At 33.6% G+C, this 20,703-nt stretch overlaps 1 protein-coding gene across 2 annotated transcripts in view; it reads right to left on the bottom strand.

Annotated features, from left to right (window-relative positions):
• Positions 1-20,703, bottom strand: part of nbeab (neurobeachin b) — a 401,639-nt gene that overhangs the window by 208,079 nt on the left and 172,857 nt on the right. For both annotated transcript variants that reach the window (XM_073817484.1, XM_073817485.1), the window contains 2 exons: positions 19,219-19,346; positions 10,923-10,984 (listed from right to left, as the gene is read on the bottom strand). In XM_073817484.1, the coding sequence (XP_073673585.1) occupies positions 10,923-10,984; positions 19,219-19,346 (190 nt within the window). The remainder of the gene's footprint in view (positions 1-10,922; positions 10,985-19,218; positions 19,347-20,703) is intronic.

Here is a 20,703-nt window from a genome sequence, read left to right as displayed (position 1 = left end):
TTATGGTTTGTATCACTCCGCTTGCAATAAAGATATTGTCTATTTGAACATTTGCTTCTGCGTTTTCTGAGATTTGAGTATCAGGGTGTCAGCGGCCATTCAATATATATCATCCGGCCAGATCTTCTGGAATTTACAGCTGGCTCTGATGTCTCTACAGTGGTTAAAGTTGAGACATATTTAATTTTGGGTAAATCTAACAGGCAAGTCTTTGATCATTCAATGTTGTATATCACAGCGTTGCCTTTGTACTTTTGACTAAATTGCCTAACAACTTTTATGATGGCTGTTGTTATTAATTGAATATTACTCTTTAATAAATAATATTTTATATAAATAATAGTAGTATTTAATAGTAGTATTAGGAAACGGTTTATGTGTGTTTGTGATGGTGGATTAGTTTCATTGTCCCACCATTAGATGGCGACAAGAGATGAGTGAGTGAGTGAGCAGTAAAGACTTTTATATTGAAAGAGATAAAAAAAATGCTTTTGTAAACTAGGAAGTTATTTTTACTTTCAACAACACTTTGTAAGACGCAACCAACAAATATACTGAGCAGCACTTTCATCGGAAATCACCCGTAACTGTTGAAAGGATAGTATGACAAAGATATCGCTTTCCACAACGGATATTCAAACTAATGTTTTATTGGGAATATGAGATTGAGCTGAAGAATGAATGCAGGTAATCACGATCGCTCCATCCATCTCCATCCATAATACTCTACATAATACAGTGAGCTTTTAATACAGTATTACACTAAATTTTCAATAAAGAAACTCAACATTCGTTAGTTTCTAGTTCTAAATTGACGTTTTTTAATTAGTAACGGAGACTTGGGCTCAGCTGTTAAAGACACTCCATTGTTGTTTCTTATGTATTTACACACTTGTGCTGTTGAACTTTTGTATAGATCCAATATCACAGGAGTAGCAATGCGATATGGCTGTACATTGGCACTCTTTGATTACCTATGGTAATTGGATTACCATATGCATGGATTACCATGTATTTTTCATGTATAAATTTTAGGGGTGGGCATAGATTAATTTTTTTAATCTAGATTAATCTAGATTAAATCTTGGAATTAATCTAGATTAATCTAGATTAAAATGGCTAATTTGAATTCTGCTGAAGGCATTCAGAATATGTGTGCTACCCAAATAATGACTAAAAGTAAGTCTTCGAGAACGGGCCAGGTGGCGCATTAGATCAGGCGCTCATCTCCTGTTTCCAAAATGCATCACAAACTGCTTGACAATTGCATTTACAACATAATTATCTATACAAACTTGTGTAACCAAGTACTTCTGCGCAAAAGGCTGCACGACGTGCGCGTGCTGCACAGACGCGCACCGGCATGGATATCTGCGTGCATAGTCTTGGGTTAAACTGCGTTGCTTTTAGAAGCGTCAATTCAGTTGTTGCATATAGTTTAATGTATTTATTTCGGGATTATCAAAGTAAATTATAACTCACGTGCCCCAGTAAAAAGGGTCTAGCAACGCACCTGCCCTGAAGCGGCTTCATAACTGCATCATTGTCAGCACGTCTCGTTTGATGTGGTAATTTCACAGAAGTTGAAGACTCGTTCTCGCCCCCTACAGTGCAATTCGACTAGGTATACGTCATCCGCGCTAAAATATCAAGGTGAAAGTCATCATATCTTGCGTAGTTTAGACCCAGCTCCCAACCCAACTTTGAGAATAGATTAACGGCGATATTTTTTTTATCGCCCGATAAGAGTCTCACGTTAACGCAGCACGTTAACGCCGATAACGGCCCACCACTAATAAATTTACAATAAATGTTCTACATTTTAATATGATGACTTAATATGATGTTCTACATTTTAATGATGACTTTGAGCTAGAGATTATGGTTTATAAGGTTTTAAATATGGATATTTTTCTTACACAAACATATCAATTTGCTTTAGAAGGCCTCTATTAACCCCCTGGAGCCATGTGGACCACTGTATATGATGGATTTAAGCACTTTATTTTGCTTCAAAATCTCAACACCCATTCACTGCCATTATGAAGACTGGAGGAGCCAGGACATTTTTAAATATAAATCCGATTGTATCTGTCTGAAAGAAGAAAGTCATATACAGCTAGGATGGCTTGAGGGTGAGTAAATCATGGGGTAATTTTCATTTTTGGGTGAACTATTCCTTTAAGAAAGAAAATTCTGTCATCATTTACTTCTGTGGAACACAAAAGAAGATATTTAGAGATTTTTAAGAACTGTTTTTGTCCATTGGACCCTATCACCTTTCACTCAGAAGAAAGTTTGGAACAACGTGAGGGTGAGTAATTGATAACAGAATTGTATTTTTGGCTAAACTATCCCTTTTAGTGTAAAATACTTTTGGAGCCACTGTAAAACTGCAGAGCACAACTGATAAACTGAATAGACTATTAAAAAAATATCAAAGTTTGAGAAAAAAATCTCAAATCACACACACTGGTGAGTATCCTCACTACCCCTCACTGAGCCAGAAAGAGACAACACTGAAGCGCATCTGGTCTCCAAATGTTGTAACTGACCCAATATGCCTCCCTCTCTCTATTTTTCTTCCACTATTCATTATCTACTCAGCAGTCAGGCTGTTCGTCGCCTGGGATCGGCCGCCTCAGCTCAGTGCTTCTTCACTAGCCTCCGCTCAAGTAGAGCAGCACCCACGTGACAAAAATAAATAAGGAAATAGATGCAGATGTGGGGCACACTGGCCTGCCAAAAGAAAAATGACATCAGCCAAGACACAGAGCCAAGTCCCAGTCCGCTGTCTCTTCTCAAGTAGCCTTTGCACTAGCACTGCAACACACTTCTATTTTTTTTTTTCATCTTCTTTCTCTTCATGCTGGAGATTGAGGGTCCCCGGTGGGAGGTGAGTGTGATTGTGAGGGGATTTTGGGGGGCTCAGACGAGTATGCCGTCCATGTGATGTGCATTAGTGATGACATGTACCTCCAGAAGGCGGTAATGTGATCCCATATGTAAAAGAGAAGATCACTTCCGGCCTGCCATCTCCAGCACGGGACGTATAGTGGGAGAAGCTGACACACCGGGTTTAAGAGCTGACGCAGAGAGTTTACCTTGTATTTTAGTACAGAGGTTTTCAAACGGCGGTCCGGGGAGCCCCAAGGGGCCGTAAGGGGGCCAATGAAAAAGTTTAAAGAAATATAGTATTATATATACACACACACACACAAATGTATAAACGTAACAGAAAACAATAGTAAATAATCAATATAGTCAATAAATAATTCAAATTGCAGCTAAATAGAAAATAAAAACATTAATAAACAAACAAAAAAAACATAAAATTCTGATTAAATGAATGAAGGAATAAATAACTAAAATAATAAATACAGCAATGATAATAATAACCCAATAAAAAATAACCAATAAAAATAACAAATAACATAACATAAATGAATGGATGGATGGATGAACAAATGAACAAATTAAGCAATTAATAAAAAATGTAAAAATAAAAAAAATTAATAGAAATGATAATAACACAATAAAACAACAACAATAACAAAAACAATAAATAAATGAATACACACACAAATGTACACACAGTAAAAATAAATGATAATAACAATAATAGTAAATAATTAATATAGTCAATAAATAAGTCAAATGTCAACTAAACAGAAAATTAAAAAAAACATCATAATAAACAAATACAGAATTATACATAGTATAATGAATGAATGAACAAATGAATGAACAAACCAATAAATAAAAAGTATAAAAACTTGATAGAAATTATAATAAAATAAAACAACAACAATAACATAAAACAATAAATAAATAAATACATAAACAAAAATGTATAAACTTAATAAAAATAAATGGTGATGATAATAATAGTAATACATAGAATTATAAATAAATAAATAAAGGTGTCAACTAAATAGAAAGTAATAATAAATAACAACTGTACATATTACATAAAAATAAAAAATACTTCAAGAGTTACTTAAATAGAAAGTAGTACTATAATAACCCATTCAAAAGTTACTAATTATAAGACAAGTTGAATGAACGAACACACCAATAAATAAAAAGTATAAAAACTTAATAAAAATGAAAATAACAAAATAAAACAACAACAACATAAAACAATAAATACATAAAAATACACAGAATTAAAAATAAATAAATAGAGATATCAACTAAATAGAAAGTAATAATAAATAAAAACAACTATACATATTGCATAAAATAATAATAAAAAAATACATCAAGATTACTTAAATAGAATGTACTATAATAATTAATTAAAAAGTTGAATGATTGAAAAGTTGAATGAACGAACAAACCAATAAATAAAAAGTATAAAAACGTAACAGAAATTATAATAATAATAATAACAAAATAAAACAACAACAATAATAATAATGATATAAAAAAATAATAATCAAACAAACAAACACACACACAAATGTATAAACTTAATAAAAATTAATAGTGATGATAATATTAGTAAAAAACGTATAGTCAATAAATAATTAATGTCAACTAAATAGAAAATAAAAAATGCATAGAATTATAAATAAATAAATTAATAAAGCCATCAACTAAATAGAAAGTAATAATAGATAATAACAACTATATATATTACATTAAAAAAGTAAATAAATCCAAAGTTTTTTTCATAATTAATTTAAAAAATATTAATTATAAAACATTTTTAATTAATCTTAAATTACTCATGAAAGAAAGAAAGAGAAAAAAAGGTGTCAATTAAATACAAAGTAAATATTTCTATAATTTTTTATATATTTGTTTTTATTTTAACGGTTTAAATTGATGTTTACAGTTATGGCCTTCATATTTTCTGAAGGTGTTTCCTTGAAAAAGAACCATAATATCTTAGCGGATTATATCTGTGTGTTTTCCCACACACTTCATCTTTGACCTTTATATTCGATCCAAAGTTTATCATCTTCTTGCATATTTCTCCTTGCTTTGTTTATGCGCTTTCTTGATTCATGTAACAGGATAAAAATATTATAAAAAATCCCCTTTTTGCACACAAGCCAATCGTTCCTCTTATCTCTCACGATTATGATTGCACTGTCTGACAAGTCACCTCCTTGCTTCGCTGAAAACTTGAGTACATGCGTTTTCAAAGCCAAGAACTTAATTTCACTCAAACTCCAATCATCTTTTAACCTCCGCCTCCAAATTCCAGTCACAGCTGTCAAGCACTCCTGTCAAAACTGCCTGCCAAAACGTACTCAGCTGAGAACGCAGTCATTAGCCAAAAATGTGCACCACAAAAACCGTGGGAGGAAAAAAAAAATTGTAGTTGTAGCACTTGCGCTCAAGCCTTGCACCCTCAGCCAGCCAGTTTTTTTTCTTCCTTTCTCCCCCAGCTTTGTAACCCACAAACTTTAATGGCTCTCGAGAATTTGCAGCATCTCAATCCAACCTGTCAAGAGACAGAGGGAGCGCTTTGCTTTTATCTGCTCAGCGCTGCTCCCGACATCTGGAGGCCGTCCATCGGTAAATCTCTCCGGCTCCACGCTAGATCCTTTATGTATGTTTAAGCTGCTACACGAAACAGACCCGGCTGACCTCCGCGGGCCCCGCTGCCACTTGACTGGATAGAGACACCGGCTGTCGGCGGCCTTAGATGAATAACAGTGATTAGGAGGCATAAATAAAAAAGTGCAAGATGATTATCGCTAATTTATTCATAAAAGTGACAGTTCGCGAAACAGAGCGGGTCAGAAGGTCACGAGCGGTGAACGTCCCGCTGTCTGGGTGCATTAGCGTGGAGATGAAAAGGGGAAAAGCTCGAGGTTGTTGGACTCGCGGCAAGGACGTCTCCTGCCGCGACATGATTCGTACTGGGATGTGGGGTATGTTCAGATGTGCTCCAAGCTTTTTTCTTAGAGACAGTTCCCAAAAATGAAATCATTTTCTCACGCTCATGAGTTTAGATGTTCAAACGGCTGTTTTTCCATACAACTAAAGTGAATAAAGCCTTCAATTTTAGTCAGTTTCACAAGCTATTGCATGGCTTTAAAAAATATTAAACATAGCAAAAAAGTGGTATGGAGGACCCCCTTGGGTTGGGGGCTTAACACATACTTCACACAAATAAATGAATAAATAAATAAATACTATTCAAATGTTTGCGGTCAGTAAGTTAATATATAAAGAAATGAATATATTTTTTTTTTTTGCATTAAATTGATTTAAAGTTACAATAAAGACATTGTCACAAAATAAATGTAAATATTTAAAATAAATAATAAATGAATAATATAAAAATAAATAAAAATAAGTGCTGCTCTTTTGAACTCTATTAATCAAAAAATATTTTTAAAAAATTATCATGGTTTTCAAAAATAAATAAATAAATAAATAAATGTAAAAATATCTATTAAGCAGCACAACTGTATTCAACATTAATGATAATATAAAAAGGTTTCTTAACCACTGTTACAAAATAAATGTCTATTTAAAACTTTCTATTCATCAAAGAAACCTGAAAAAAAAAAACATTCTCATGGTTTCAAAAATAAATAAATGAATAAAAATTAAGCAGCACAACTGTATTCAACATAAAAAAAATGTTTCTTGACCATTGTTGACCACCGTTCATCAAAGAATTCTGAGAAGAAAAAAAATCTCAAAAAACAGCACAACTGTAATCAACATTAATAATAAAAACAATATTCCTGACCATTGTTGCAAAATAAATTTCTGTTTTAAATAAATACTTTTCTTTTGAACTTTCTTTTCATCAAAGCATTCTGAAAAAAATAAAATAAATAAATGAATATATATATATATATATACACACACATACATATATATATATATATATATACACATACACACACACACACACACACACACACACACACACACACACACCCCAGTGTTTCCCCTACCATTATCAGTGTCCCCCCCCCCCTTGAACGTCAAGTTCATTTTATTTTCGATATAGCGCCAGATCACAATAGAAGTCATTTAAGGTTATCTTTCCTATAGAACAGGTCTATACATTGTTCTTTTATTAAACAAATTGCCTTATGTTATTTATCTTATTTACACAAAGGCATGTCATTTCTGTCTCTACATGGTCGCGCGTTTACAATGTCTCCTCCATGAAAACACGACGGGATCACGCACTCCATTCATAAAAACCGAATTTACTATAGCGCGGAATGCCACTGAATTCGTCAATTTTTGGATTAATAAATCAAAAGTTGGTCTGTCACTTAATCCAAATCGCGATATGGACTAGTGTCTGTGAAAACTGAAATGCAAAAAGACCGTTTTAATATGAATCCTGCATGTTCCTTTTGCCTCTGTATGAGTGAATGGCGGAGGCACGTTTTTTTTTTTTTACTACAGGCATACTGAAGCACGCGTGAAGCTCACGCAAATTTTTGGCATTTGCATCTCACATGAACAGATAAACTCAATCTCCAAAGCTGCTGTGAGTGTAACTTTTACCGTTTCATTTGAGAAAACTAGCATCATATCATATTGTACACACACGGCAACCTATCAAAATAAAAGTACGGTTTAACATGAAACAACAATATTAGTCTTGTATTACTTTTGTACAGTATAATGCAGGTGTTTATATATTCCTATTTAAAGAATTTACATAAAACAATGTATATGATAAAAAATAAATATTACAACAAGATTAACCACTTAATTGTAGAAAAAATACTACAATTATTATTTAAACATTTTAAACTGAATATAATTTTTCTTCCATGTATTGATTTTAACAGTAAACCGCTGTTTGCCAAAAATGAAAAGGGTTTATTTTTTCATTTGATTAATAATAAATGTTTATGCTTTCATTTGATTATCAGAAAAATTAAAACACATAAGAATTTCAAAAAAAAAAAAAAAGGCAAAAGTAGAGCCCAATTGTTCAAAATGTTAAAATAGAGAGTTTTGGACTTATTTTTTCACTGAAATAAATGTTTTCGTTATTACACAAAGTAGGCTAAAGTACCGGGAAAAAAGTAACGTTGGCTACCGGCACCAAATAACCTGGACCCCCCCAAACCTGGAAACCTAGGGGAAACACTGCACATACTGTATATTATTATATATACATATATATATAATATATTTAACATTATAAAATGCTTTTTGAAAGTTGTTACAAAAAGAGTTTCTATTTTATATAAATGCTGTTATTTTGAACTAGAATAATAATAAGAATAAGAATAAGAATTCTCAAGGTTTTTAAAAAATAAATAAATAAAATATATATATATGACGCTGCACAACTGTATTCAATATAAAAAAATATTTCTAGACCATCTATTTAAAAAAAAAAACAATTATTCATCAATAAATTCTGAAAAAAAGCTGACGCTTTCCAAATAAATAAGTAATATAATAAATATTAAGCAGCACAACTGTATTCAACATTAATAACAATAAAAAGTTTCTTGCCAATTGTTACAAAATAAATGTCTATTTTAAAAAAATGCTTTTCTATTCATCAGAGAATTCTGAAAAAAAAATTCTAACTGCTTAAATTTCAGAATTTAAATACATTAAATTAGAAAATAGTGATAATAATATTTCACAATATTACAGATTTGACTGTATTTTTGATTCAATAAATGCAGTCTTGGTGCATAAAAAGCATAGGAGAATTCTTTCAACATAAACATAAAAAAATCTTACCGACCCTAATTCTTTCCCTACATATATTTCTCTTTTACTTCCTCTCTCTCTCAGCCGCTCATCTAAAGAATCAAGCCTTTTGTTTTTCAAGCCCTCTGGTTTGGGCAACATGTTCTAAATCAGATCCTACAGCGAGCCGGTTATGAAGGCTTTGGCTCCAAAGAGACTTTCCTACGTCTGAAAGCCGTTTTGGGCCCAGGCTCTGGTTTCATCCCCTCTTTGGGCAATCGATATATCAGGCTGTTTCTACCCTGGGAGCTTTCTAATGGCAAGTACTCTTGGAGCTCCGGTAACTTTATATGTCTAACAGGGGCGGAGGAAGAGAAAACCAGGAGCTTGAGTCTCAATGTGATGCTTCACTCGGCAATAAATCCAAGTGGCAACAAAGCGGGCAGACGGCATAAAACAGATAAAAGAATGCAAACGTTCAACGCAACCACGGAAAGGACAGGAGGCTGAAATCTTCAAAAGGAGAAGAGCAGAACAGCAGGACGCATCCTGAGCGCCACAGCGTCTGGAGGACGCCACCTTCATCAGGGCAAACTAAGAGCAAATGTACAGATCGGTATGGACTTCATAGAGTCAGAGGTGCCATTCAACGACTAAAAGCTCCCGCCCCGCCGAGCTCTCCGACCGGCTGGATTCAGAGCAAGAGATGCTGAGGTAATGGCTTCCTTATGGACTCCCGGCGCAAGAGTGATGGGCTGACAGAAGGTATGTTAAATATCTCCCGCTCTGACTACAACATCGGGACCCTGACCCCTTTGAAAGGGAAGGCTTAACAAGGGACTCCGGAGGTCAGCAAGCTGTAATATGTCACCGGGATTTAAAGGGAAGACGACTGCCGTGTGTTTACATGAGCTGGGGTTACACTACTTTCAGTGCAAAAAGGAAAAATGTGGGAAAAGGTAGGAATAATTTAACCCTATAATGCCTACTGTATTGTATATGATACATTTCTTAGGCCTCTAAATTATGGTCTTTGCTGAAAAACATTTTGCACACAATCTACTATTGTACATGCCTTCTGTCCTCTGATTGATAATTAGTATTTTGTTATGTATTATTATTTTTACACTACCTGTCAAAAGTTTTTGAACAGTAAGATTTTTAATGTTTTTGAAATTTTGAGTCTCCTCTGCTCACCAAGCCTGCATTTATTTGATCCAAACTACAGGAAAAACAGTACAATTTTGAAATATTTTTACTATTTAAAATAACTGTTTTCTTTTTGAATATATTTTAAAATCTAATTTATTCCTGTGATTATAAAGCAATATTTTTAGCATCATTTTCCAGTCACATAACCGTTCAGAAATCATTCTAATATTCTGATTTGCTGCTCAAGAACATTTATTATTATTAATATTATGTTGAAAACAGCTGAGTAGAATTTATAGTAGAATTTTTAGGTTTCTTTGATCAATATAAAGTTCAGAAGAACATAATTTATCTGAAATAGAAATAATTTTTAACATTATAAATGTCTTTATCTTCACTTCTGCTAAATAAAAGTATTAATTTAAAAATATATATATTTCCAAGATTCCAAGCTTTTAAATGGTATAGTGTATAATGTTACATTAAATGATAATAATAATAAAAAAAAATGTTTCTTGAACAGCAAATCAGCATATTAGAATGATTTCTGAAGGATCATGTGACACTGCTTTGATCACAGGAATAAATTAGATTTAAAATATAAATGAGTAAATATTTTTAAATAGTAAAAAAAAAAAAAAAATCACAATATTACTGCTTTTGCTGTATTTAGACTTCTTTAAAAAACATTTAAAATCTTACTGTCCAAAAACTTTTGACTGGTAGTGTATAGAGTATATTATATTTTAACACTGACTGATTTTTTAAAAATAAATTAATGCATAAATGCATTTTTTTTGTTTTGTTTTTAGCATACTTTTTTAATCTAAAGGTTCGATCAACTTTCATTTAATAAAATACGATTTTTTCAGACTTCTATTTCACATGTCAGGCTTACATAGAGTTACATTTTTAACTATATCAGTTAACATCACAAGCTTTCACTTTAGGTTTGGCTTTGAGAAATGAATGTGCTAATTAGCAAAGTCATGTTTGTGTATTGCTTTCTGTCATCCAGACAAATAGTTAAGCAGATCGCTGTGACCATTAACACCAGACAATGTGTCATGCCACTGGAAACAAAAAAAGAAAACAGAAAAAGAGAGACAACTCACCTGAGAGCATAGCAGCATAACTAGTTCCACCACCGAGGTGCTCGATTTCATGCATACCAGACCTAGAAGAGGAGGGGGAAAAAGACAGAAATGAATCATTCTCCTTCACCATATTCATAAACACACAGAAAAAGCTAAACAAACTTTAGAGGTTGTTTGTTTTTATATTTGTTTTGACCTATGCACATTATACATCCGCAAGGGTTAGTCAAGTACAGGCCGTTCCTGAAAAGTATACGGTCCAGATGAGCTGAACAATCCCGAAATGCAACCATTTAATGTCAAGCAATCATCCAGGCCTGTTGTGATGAGTTATGTTTTGAAGTTGAGACTGAATGTCTCTTGTCGCCAATACACTATGGCTAACAGCTCGCGGGGTCACCAATAAGGTCTCTTGAGAGGTCAGAGGTCATCTGCTGAATCCCAGCATGAAATTAAAAGATAATGCCGTGGTCTCGCTCACATATTTCTCAAACCTTGCTAGAATAAGGACACCATTTATACAGATAGAACAGGACAGGAATTTAAATACAGGAGTGAATATAGTCATATCTTTTTTCTCATTCTCTTGAAATCAGATGTTGTTTGAGTAAAATATGCGGTTTTAAATGAAAAGCCTGTTGTTCATTGAATATAAAGGACAGTTGGTTAACCTCACTGATAAACAAGGTAATTGTAAATGACATGTGCAATTACTGCCAGACATATAAGACAAACTTTCGCTCTCAAACACACACACTCGCATACGCACACCTGCATTAACATACAAACACAGCACATAGCTGATGCCCTTGTTTGCATGAGCCAGTAGAGTCAGAGAGACAGGACTCTAATGAGAGAAAGATGAGGGAGAGAGAGAGCTCAGCATGAATGTGGTGGAAGAAGAAATTGTTGAATAAAGTCATCATTTTTGTTTTCTTTGCACACAAAAAGTAGCTTCATAACATTACGGTTGAACCACTGATGTCACATGGACAAGTTTAACTGTCCTTATTACCTTTCTGGGCTTTGAACGTGTCAGTTGCGAGGCTGTCTATGCAGGGTCAAAAAGCACTTGGATTTCATCAAAAATATCCTTATTTGTGTTCCAAAGCTGACTGAAAGTCTTACAAGTTTGGAGAGACATGAGGGTGAGTAATTAATGACAGAACTTTCTTTTTTGGCTGAACTATCCCTTTAAGGCTGAAACGATTAGGTGACTTTATCGACAACATCAACAAAAAATTGTCAACAAATGTTTTTGTTGTGGCACTGTAGAGCAAGACTGTAATGTAGCTCTCCCAGATGCAATCTAATAGAAGATGACACACTTATCAGATGTGCAAATGAAGCCGAACCAGTAGAGTGTGGGAAAAGTTATACAAAAACCAAAACAAAAATGCTATCATGTGTAACAGACTCAATGTACTCAAGGCTTTCTTCGGTTCTTTAGTTAGGGGTAAAAAGAAATTTGATATACACAAGCAGCAGTTTACTGTTAATGAACATTCCACCACCAACATGTATATGTTGTGTATGTATATGTAACTGACATATATATATATATATATATATATATATATATATATATATATCGGTTCAAAATATCGGTTATCGGTCTACTTGATCTGTAACAATGAGTATCAGCATCTACCCTGAAAAACAGTTATCGGTCGACCCCTAATCACACCAAAGACTTTTGCAGAGACCAGTACTTGTTTTCTTCATATTCTACAGAAATTCTAAATTTTTAAATCAAAACTGTAAATCCTAATTGAAAAACGATTTGCTGAAAACATAATTTTAAAGCATTTGAAGAAGGTTTTTGTCAGAGCCCTTGCTATTCTTAATTTCGACATTCATTTTCATTTTTACACCAGACATATATCTCGGTTCAAAATATCGGCTTTCGGTCTACTTGATCTGTAAAAAAAAAAGCATTTAAAGAAAGTGAGAGCCCTTGTTATTCTTAGTTTTGACATTTGTTTCCTATTGTACATCAGACATGTACATTGGTTCAAAACATTGGTTACTGGTCTACTTTATCTGTAATAATCTGTATCGGCCATGAAAAACACATATTGGTTGACCCCTAATCGTGCCAGAGTTTTGCACAGACAAGACTAATTGTCTTCAGAAATTCAGCATTTTTTAATCAAAATCCCATTTTCCAATTCAAAATTGATTTGCCGATTAAATAACTGAAAAACATTTAAAGAAAGTTTTTGTCAGAGCCCTTGTAATTCCTAATTTTGAGATTCATTTTCATTTTTACATCAGACATATATATATATATATATATATATATATATATATATATATATATATATATATATATATATATCGGTTCAAAATATTAGTTATCAGTCTACTTTATCTGTAATAATAGGTATCGGCATCTGCCCTAAAAAAACACTTATTGATTGACCACTAATCGTGCCAGAGAGTTTTGCACAGACAAGTACTGTTTTTTCTAATCAAAACTGTAAATCCCAATTTAAAATTCAAAAACAATTTGCAGATAAAATAATTTAAAAACTTTTTAAGAAAGTTTTTGTCAGAGCCCTTGTTATTCAGATGTATATATCGTTTCAAAATATCGGTTATCGGTCTAGTTGATCGGTAATAACTCAACATTTTTAAATCGAAATTGTAAAATTGTTAAAGAAATAAATGTAAAGATAGTTTTTGTCAGAGCCCTAGTTATTCTTAATTTGGACATTATTTTTAATTTTTACAGCAAACATATATATTGGTTAAAAATATTGGAAATTAGTCTACTTGATCTGTAATAATCGGTATTGTATCGGCCCTGAAAAATGATCAAGCCTTAATTGTGCCGGAGAGTTTTGCACAGGTAAGTACTAATTTACTAATTTACACCAGACATTTATATCGATTCAAAATAACAATTATCAATCTACTTGATTTTTAATTGGCATCGGCCCTGAAAAACAGTTGACCCCTAATCATTCCAGAGAGTTTTGCACAGATAAGTATTCATTTTCTTCAGAAAGTCAACTTTTTTAATCAAAACTGTCAATCCCAATTTAAAATTCAAAACCGATTTGCTGATAAAATAATTTAAAAGCATTTAATGAAAGTTTTTGTCAGAGCCCTTGTTACTCTTAATTTTGACATTCAAATATCAGTTAATCAGTCTGCTAGATCAGTAATAATCTGTACTGGCATCAGCCCTGAAAAACACTTATCGGTCGACCCCTAATCGTGCCAGAGAGTTTTGCACAGACAAGTACTCAATTTCTTTAGAAATTCAACATTTTTAAATCAAAACTGTCAATCTAAATCCAAAATTAAAAACCGATTTGCTGAAACAATCATTTAAAGCATTTAAAGAAAGTTTTCGTCAGAGCCCTTGTTATTCTTAATTTTGACATTAATTGTAAGTTTTACACCAAACATAAATATCGGTTCAAAATATTGGTTATCAGTCTACTTAATATGATATAATCGGTATCAGCATCCGCCCTGAAAACACTTATTCTCCAGAAATTTTACATTTTTAAATCAAAACTTTAAATCCCAATAATTAAATCTGTCTACATACAATCCGTGGTAAAACTGGCCTGAGAATTGAGCTTTAAATTCAGCTCACTTCTGTCTGAGAGCACCACTTGTCTTGTTACCCACTTAAACATCCTTTCACCATGAATGATCGCTCCTAAACCATTCAGTCCGTGAAGTTATGACCGTAATATTTCAGAGGCCAGGAGTTCAAGTCCCAACAATCTCTCTGTCTCATTTATGAGGGTGAGATGGGGCCGTACACTCAGCATTTCCCCACCGGAGTCTCTCAGGTGGCAGGCCTGACCTCTGGATCACGCTGCTGGACAAACTAAATGCATTCTATTTAAACAGCAAATCGCTGCGCTTTCCAGTTAAGTCTCGCTGGCGTGAATGTGACATTGTCAGAGGGCCGTAGCGTCCCAGAGTTGGGCGGTCAGCTCTCACAAGAAGTGCAGTGTTCCGCCCAGGGGCCACGCACTCAAACTCCAAGTGTCGGGAGGCTGTCCGAGGGCAAGCGGGGCATAATTGCCCCCAGTGAACGAGTGTCTGGAGGGGGGCCGGGCAGGGGCTTGACCCCTAGTGCCGGGCCGAGTGATGGATGAAGGGTAATTATGGGTAAATAGGGCGCCTCTGCGCCGAACGAACAGTATTTCAGCTGTGAGAGGTTGCGGAAGAGAGGAAGAGAAGGAGGTGGGAAAACAGACAACACTTCTTCTGGTCATGGGATGGTGTTAACATACTGGACAAATGAATGAGGGGGTAAAGAGTCATCTATGAGGAAGTTGCTGTTATGTGTTTGAGGTTAGTTTGGGAAGTATCGCAATGGCAATGGCAATGGCAATGCACAGGCACAGTCAATGGCATTTCGCGTTGGAGAGTGTAAGGACTGGTTGGTCAAAGATGCCTTATAGAGATCGTTCACCCAAAAATGCATATGTGACCCTGGACCACAAAACCAGTCATAAGGGTCAGTTTTTTGAAATTGAGATTTATACATCATCTGAAAGCTGAATAAATAAGCGTCCATTGATGTACGGTTTGTTAGGATAGGACAATATTTGGCTGAGATACAACTATTTGAAAATCTGGAATCTGAGGGTGCAAAAAAATCTAAATGTTAAAAAAATCGCCTTTAAAGTTGTCCAAATGAAGTTCTTAGCAATGCATATTACTCATTAAAAATGAAGTTTTAATATATTTATGGTAGGAAATTTACAAAATTTCTTCATGGAACATGATCTTTACTTAATATCCTAATGATTTTTGGCATAAAAGAAAAATCTATAATTTTGATCCATACAATGTATCGTTGGCTATCGCTACAAATATACCTGTGCTACTTAAGACTGGTTTTGTGGTCAAAGGTCACATATGTCATTATTAATTCACCCTTATGCCATTGAAAACCTGAGGAATGCAAAAGAAGATATTCTGGAGAACATTAGTGGACTGCATTGACTTTTATTGCATCCAATATGTCAAAAAAAATATTCTAAAGGGAATATATTTAAACTTTAGAATACTAAAATATATTACAATATGTAGTTCATTCATTGAGCGTAAAAATGTATTTCTACTCTTAAAATACATTTTGGGTAAATTGCTTGGGTATTTATATTTGTATTACAAAAGGAAGTTAAATGAGCAATTACTATTGAAAATAACTGTTTTCTATTTAAAAATTTTCTTAAATACAATTTATTCATGTGATTTTAAAGCTGAATTTTTAACATCATTACTCCAGTCACAATATCCTTCTGAAATTATTCTAATATTCTGATTTGCTGCTCAAAAAACATTTATTATTATTATTAATATTATTATTATTATGTTGAAAACAGCTGAGGTTTCTTTGATGAATAGAACATTTAGAAGAACAGCATTTACTTGAAATATGAATCTTTTGAATAAAAAAATAACTTTATAAATGTCATTATCATCACTTTTGATCAATTTAAAGAATCCTTGTCAAATAAAAGTATTAATTTCTAGAATTTCTCCATTTAAAAAATAAAACATAAAAAAATAACATAAAAAACAATTATATATATACTGACTCCAAGTTTTTGAATGGTATAGTGAATAATGCTACAAAAGCATTTATTTCAGATAAATACTGATCTTTTAATTTTTCTACTCATCAAAGAATCCTGGAAAAAAAAAACAATAACAATCTTACTGTTCAAAAACTTTTGACTGGTAGTGTATGTGTATGTGTGTGTATGTAATATATTTACATTGAAAACATATGTTATAAAATATTAGGAAATAAGCTAAATAAGTAAATGATTTAAATGATAGCAGCAATACATTTTTTGAGACCATGTCATGAGTTTGAATCCCAGGCAATGCTTGGATAAAAGCATTTTATTTTATATTTCATGAGAGTAACACAAGGGTTAGTAAATAATGACACAATTTTCATTTTTGGGTAATCTATTTCATTAAATTTGTTTAGGCTCTGGCAACCACCTACAAACCACATAGCATAGGGGGTAAAAACCACCTGGCACACTTCTGCAACCTCATAGTGATGTCCTAGTAATCACCCCGAATTTGTTTAGGGAAATGAAATCTTACAAAACCATGGGGTCAAGGTTTAAGTTCTAGACAAGGTCTAGTTTGCCCCTTCTGGTAGAGTGTGTAACTACAGCATGAGAGCAAAACATTGACTCAGTTGACTAGATTTCACTAGTAAGGTCATGAAATTGACACCTTACGCCTGTTTTCAGCAGGCAACCAAAACTGTGATGCTTCCTAATGTGGACAGGATTAAGTACGACTGCGAAGTTAAAGACAGAAAACTGGCTGTTACAATTCATAAAAAAAGCTGAGTTTGAATCCAGGGCAGAATGTGTTTCTGAGTATTTCTTTCATGAAATGGCTGCCTGAGCTGTAGACACGCATATTTCCAGCGTGCCGTAATGTGGAGCTACATTAGTCGGAACAAACTGGCTTTGAGCGGTGAGGGGGACGTACACTATGATTTGGCACTGAGGCTGAAAGGTAAAAAAGCCACAAAACAGAGCCTGGAGTGTGGGTTCCCATTCAAGAGGTTGGCCTTGCCATGTGAGCCGAAATGTGAGCGAGAAAGCGTGTACGAATGTGTGTGTGGCCTGTCGCAGCCAGCATGAGAAGGGAAGTGAATTCCAAAAGGTAGCTCTATGAACGGATAAATACAATAAATAAATATAAAAATTACATACACTAATCTTTAAAGGTTTGGGTTCTCTTAAACTCACCGAAGCTGCATTTAATTGATCAAAAATGTAGTTACATTTATTAACATTATGAAATGCGATTACTTGTTTTCTATTTTAGTAATGTTATAGAAGCTCCATTACTTCAGTCTTCAGTGTCACATAATTCTTGAGAAACTATTTTAATATGCTGATTTGATGCGGGAAAAATCATTATAATCCATGTTGAAAACAGTAGTTCTGTTTAATACTTTCATCAAAACTTTGATGCATTTTTGTCAGGATGCTTTGATGAATAGAAGGTTCAGAAGAGCAGTATTTATTTGAAATGGAAACCTTTTGTAACATTATGAATGTCTCAACTGTCACTTTTGATCAATTTAATGCAGCCTTACTGAATAAAAGTATTAATTTCTTTAAAAAAAAAACAAACTTACTGATGCCAACCTTTTGATTTGTAGTTTATACACTGTAAAAAAAATTACTAGAATTTTTTTTCACTTTGTCTATTCAACCAAATATAAATATTTAATGTACTTTTAAACTGTGCATGTCTATACACATACATACCAGTGGTGTGCAGCTGTGTTTTTTTTATGAAATATTTTTACATTAACAATGTAATCAATATTCTGTTTATTGAAGCCCAGTATAAATAGTTAGTGTTTTTAAGCATTTTACATTAATTCCAAAATAACTCAAGGCAGTAACAATTTAAACACTATATTTGATCTTGAACTTGTGTTCAGCTATTCTTTTTAATAGTTACCTTTAACTATTTTTTTTAATCATCTTTCATCAAAGCTAGGTAAATATTGGTCACTGACACAGAGATTTATTTAAAATTTTACCAAGCTAATTACTCACTGAAAACTCCCACAGATCATGTTAAGTCTTATTCTGATGTAAAAAGTGGTTATATCTAAGTGCGTGAGTTGTTTACTTCTTTTTTTAATTAGTTTTCCCATTTTCGCAAACACGCAACATGCACAAACACAAGAGGTGGGATTTATCGCGTGAACCAATCACAACCGAACATAACCAATCATATCCAATCAGATCGTGAACTGGTGGAATTCAGTGCATGGTTACAACCTACATCCTCCTGTACCAGCATGATCATATAATACACAAGGATGTGGAAAGAGAAACAGACAGAATATGTGACCCTGGACCACAAAACTAGTCATAAGAACATGGGTATATTTGTAGCAATAGCCAACACTGCATGGGTTAAAATTATAATTTTTTCTTTTATGCCCAAAATCATTAGGATATTAAGTAAAGATCATGTTCCATGAAGATATTTGTACATTTCCTTCCATAAATATATCAAAACTTATTTTTGATTAGTAATATGCATTGCTTGGAGCTTCATTTGCACAACTTTAAAGGCAATTTTCTCAATATTTAGATTTTTTTGCACCCTCAGATTTAAGATTTTCAAATAGTTGTATCTCGGCCAAATATTGTCCTATCCTAACAAACCATACATCAATGGAAAGCTTGTTTATAATATTTAGATGATGTATAAATATCTATTTTAAAAATGATCCTTATGACGGATTTTGTGCATATAGCATCATTACCTTCAATAAGCAGCTCCTGACCATGACTGCCCAGCAGCGTACGAGACAGGAAAGGTGCAAAGTCCACAAAAATCTCCCTCAGCAATGGAGCCACCTTCTCCAGAGCTCGCTCCAGTTTAGTGGTGATACTGTGGATAGACAAAGTAAATACATTATAGAAGCTGAACAATCAGTACAAAGAAAACACAGTTAAAAACAAACAAACCATGAACCATTGTGATTAATACTTCACCAGGAAAATGGCACACTAACACTCTGCTACAGACCAAACCAAAGCCACATACTAATAACCAGCTGCAGATAACTTTATGAGTGAACATCCTGGGCTCCGACAACTAAGACAAAGTAGAAAGCCAGCTTGCAGAAAAAGAAACAAGAACTAGATGTTCCCAACAGGAGTCCAACCCCACTAGAAAACAAGCATGTTAGTGGTTCTGGAAGGCATACTGGAAGCTGTTCCTGTTTATGCCATTGGCCGAACATCCTGGGGTGCTGACAATGACCTAAATGAAGTGAGCTGAGAAACCTTGCACAAAACTTTACGCCAAAACGGAGAAGCTGTAGTACAAAGACCAAAAACACAGGAGAAATGGACAGAAATAAGTGACTTTCTCTATATAGTGGACTTCAATGGTGGCTAATGGGTTGAAGGTCCAAATTGCAGTTTCGATGGAGCTTCAAAGTGCTCTACATGATTCCAGACGAGAACTAAAGGTCTAATCTAGCGAAACGATTGGTCATTTTCTAAAAAAAAAAAAAAAACGTACCTTTTCGCATTGCGTAGTCATGTTGGAAAGGTCACATGTGGCGAAGGTGAAAATACCAACGCAGTGTTACAAAGCAAAGAAAGTCAAATGTCCTTCACAAAAAACGTTGGATAATTTTGAAGTTGGAGGACAATGAGATGGAGTTTTTCACCCTACCCTACCTTTTTGATCAAAAGTACACAGACGAAGAACTAACCGCACGCGTCTCGTAAGTGGCATGTATCACAAAGCAAGTGTAAAAAAGTGTATACTTTGTAAAAAAGTATATACATTTTTATTTATTTATTTTTGTTTAGAAAACGACAGATTGTTTTGCTCGATAAGACTCTTATTCCTCAGATGGATTGTGTAGAGCCCTTTGAAGCTGCAATGAAAGTTCAATTTGGACCTTCAACTAATTTGTCCCCATTGAAATCCACTATATAGAGAAAAATCCTGGAATGTTTTCCTCAAAAACCGTCTTTTTGACTAAAGAAAAAAAAAAACATAAGGTTGGATAAACCATAAGGAAATTTTAATTCAGAGTAAACTAATCCTTTATACATCAAACAAAATGAGGAAACATTCCAGGATTTTTCTCCATATAGTGGACTTCAATGGTGGCTGATGAGTTAAAGGTCCAAAGTGCAGTTTTAATGCTGCTTCACTGCAAAAAATTGTTTTCTTACTTAGATTTTTTGTCTTGTTCCAGCCAAATTATCTAAAGATTCTTAAATCA

The sequence above is a fragment of the Garra rufa genome, chromosome 14 (assembly GCF_049309525.1).
Source record: "Garra rufa chromosome 14, GarRuf1.0, whole genome shotgun sequence".
Classification (NCBI taxonomy): Eukaryota; Metazoa; Chordata; class Actinopteri; order Cypriniformes; family Cyprinidae; genus Garra; species Garra rufa.
This window is presented reverse-complemented; position numbering and strand designations above follow the sequence as displayed.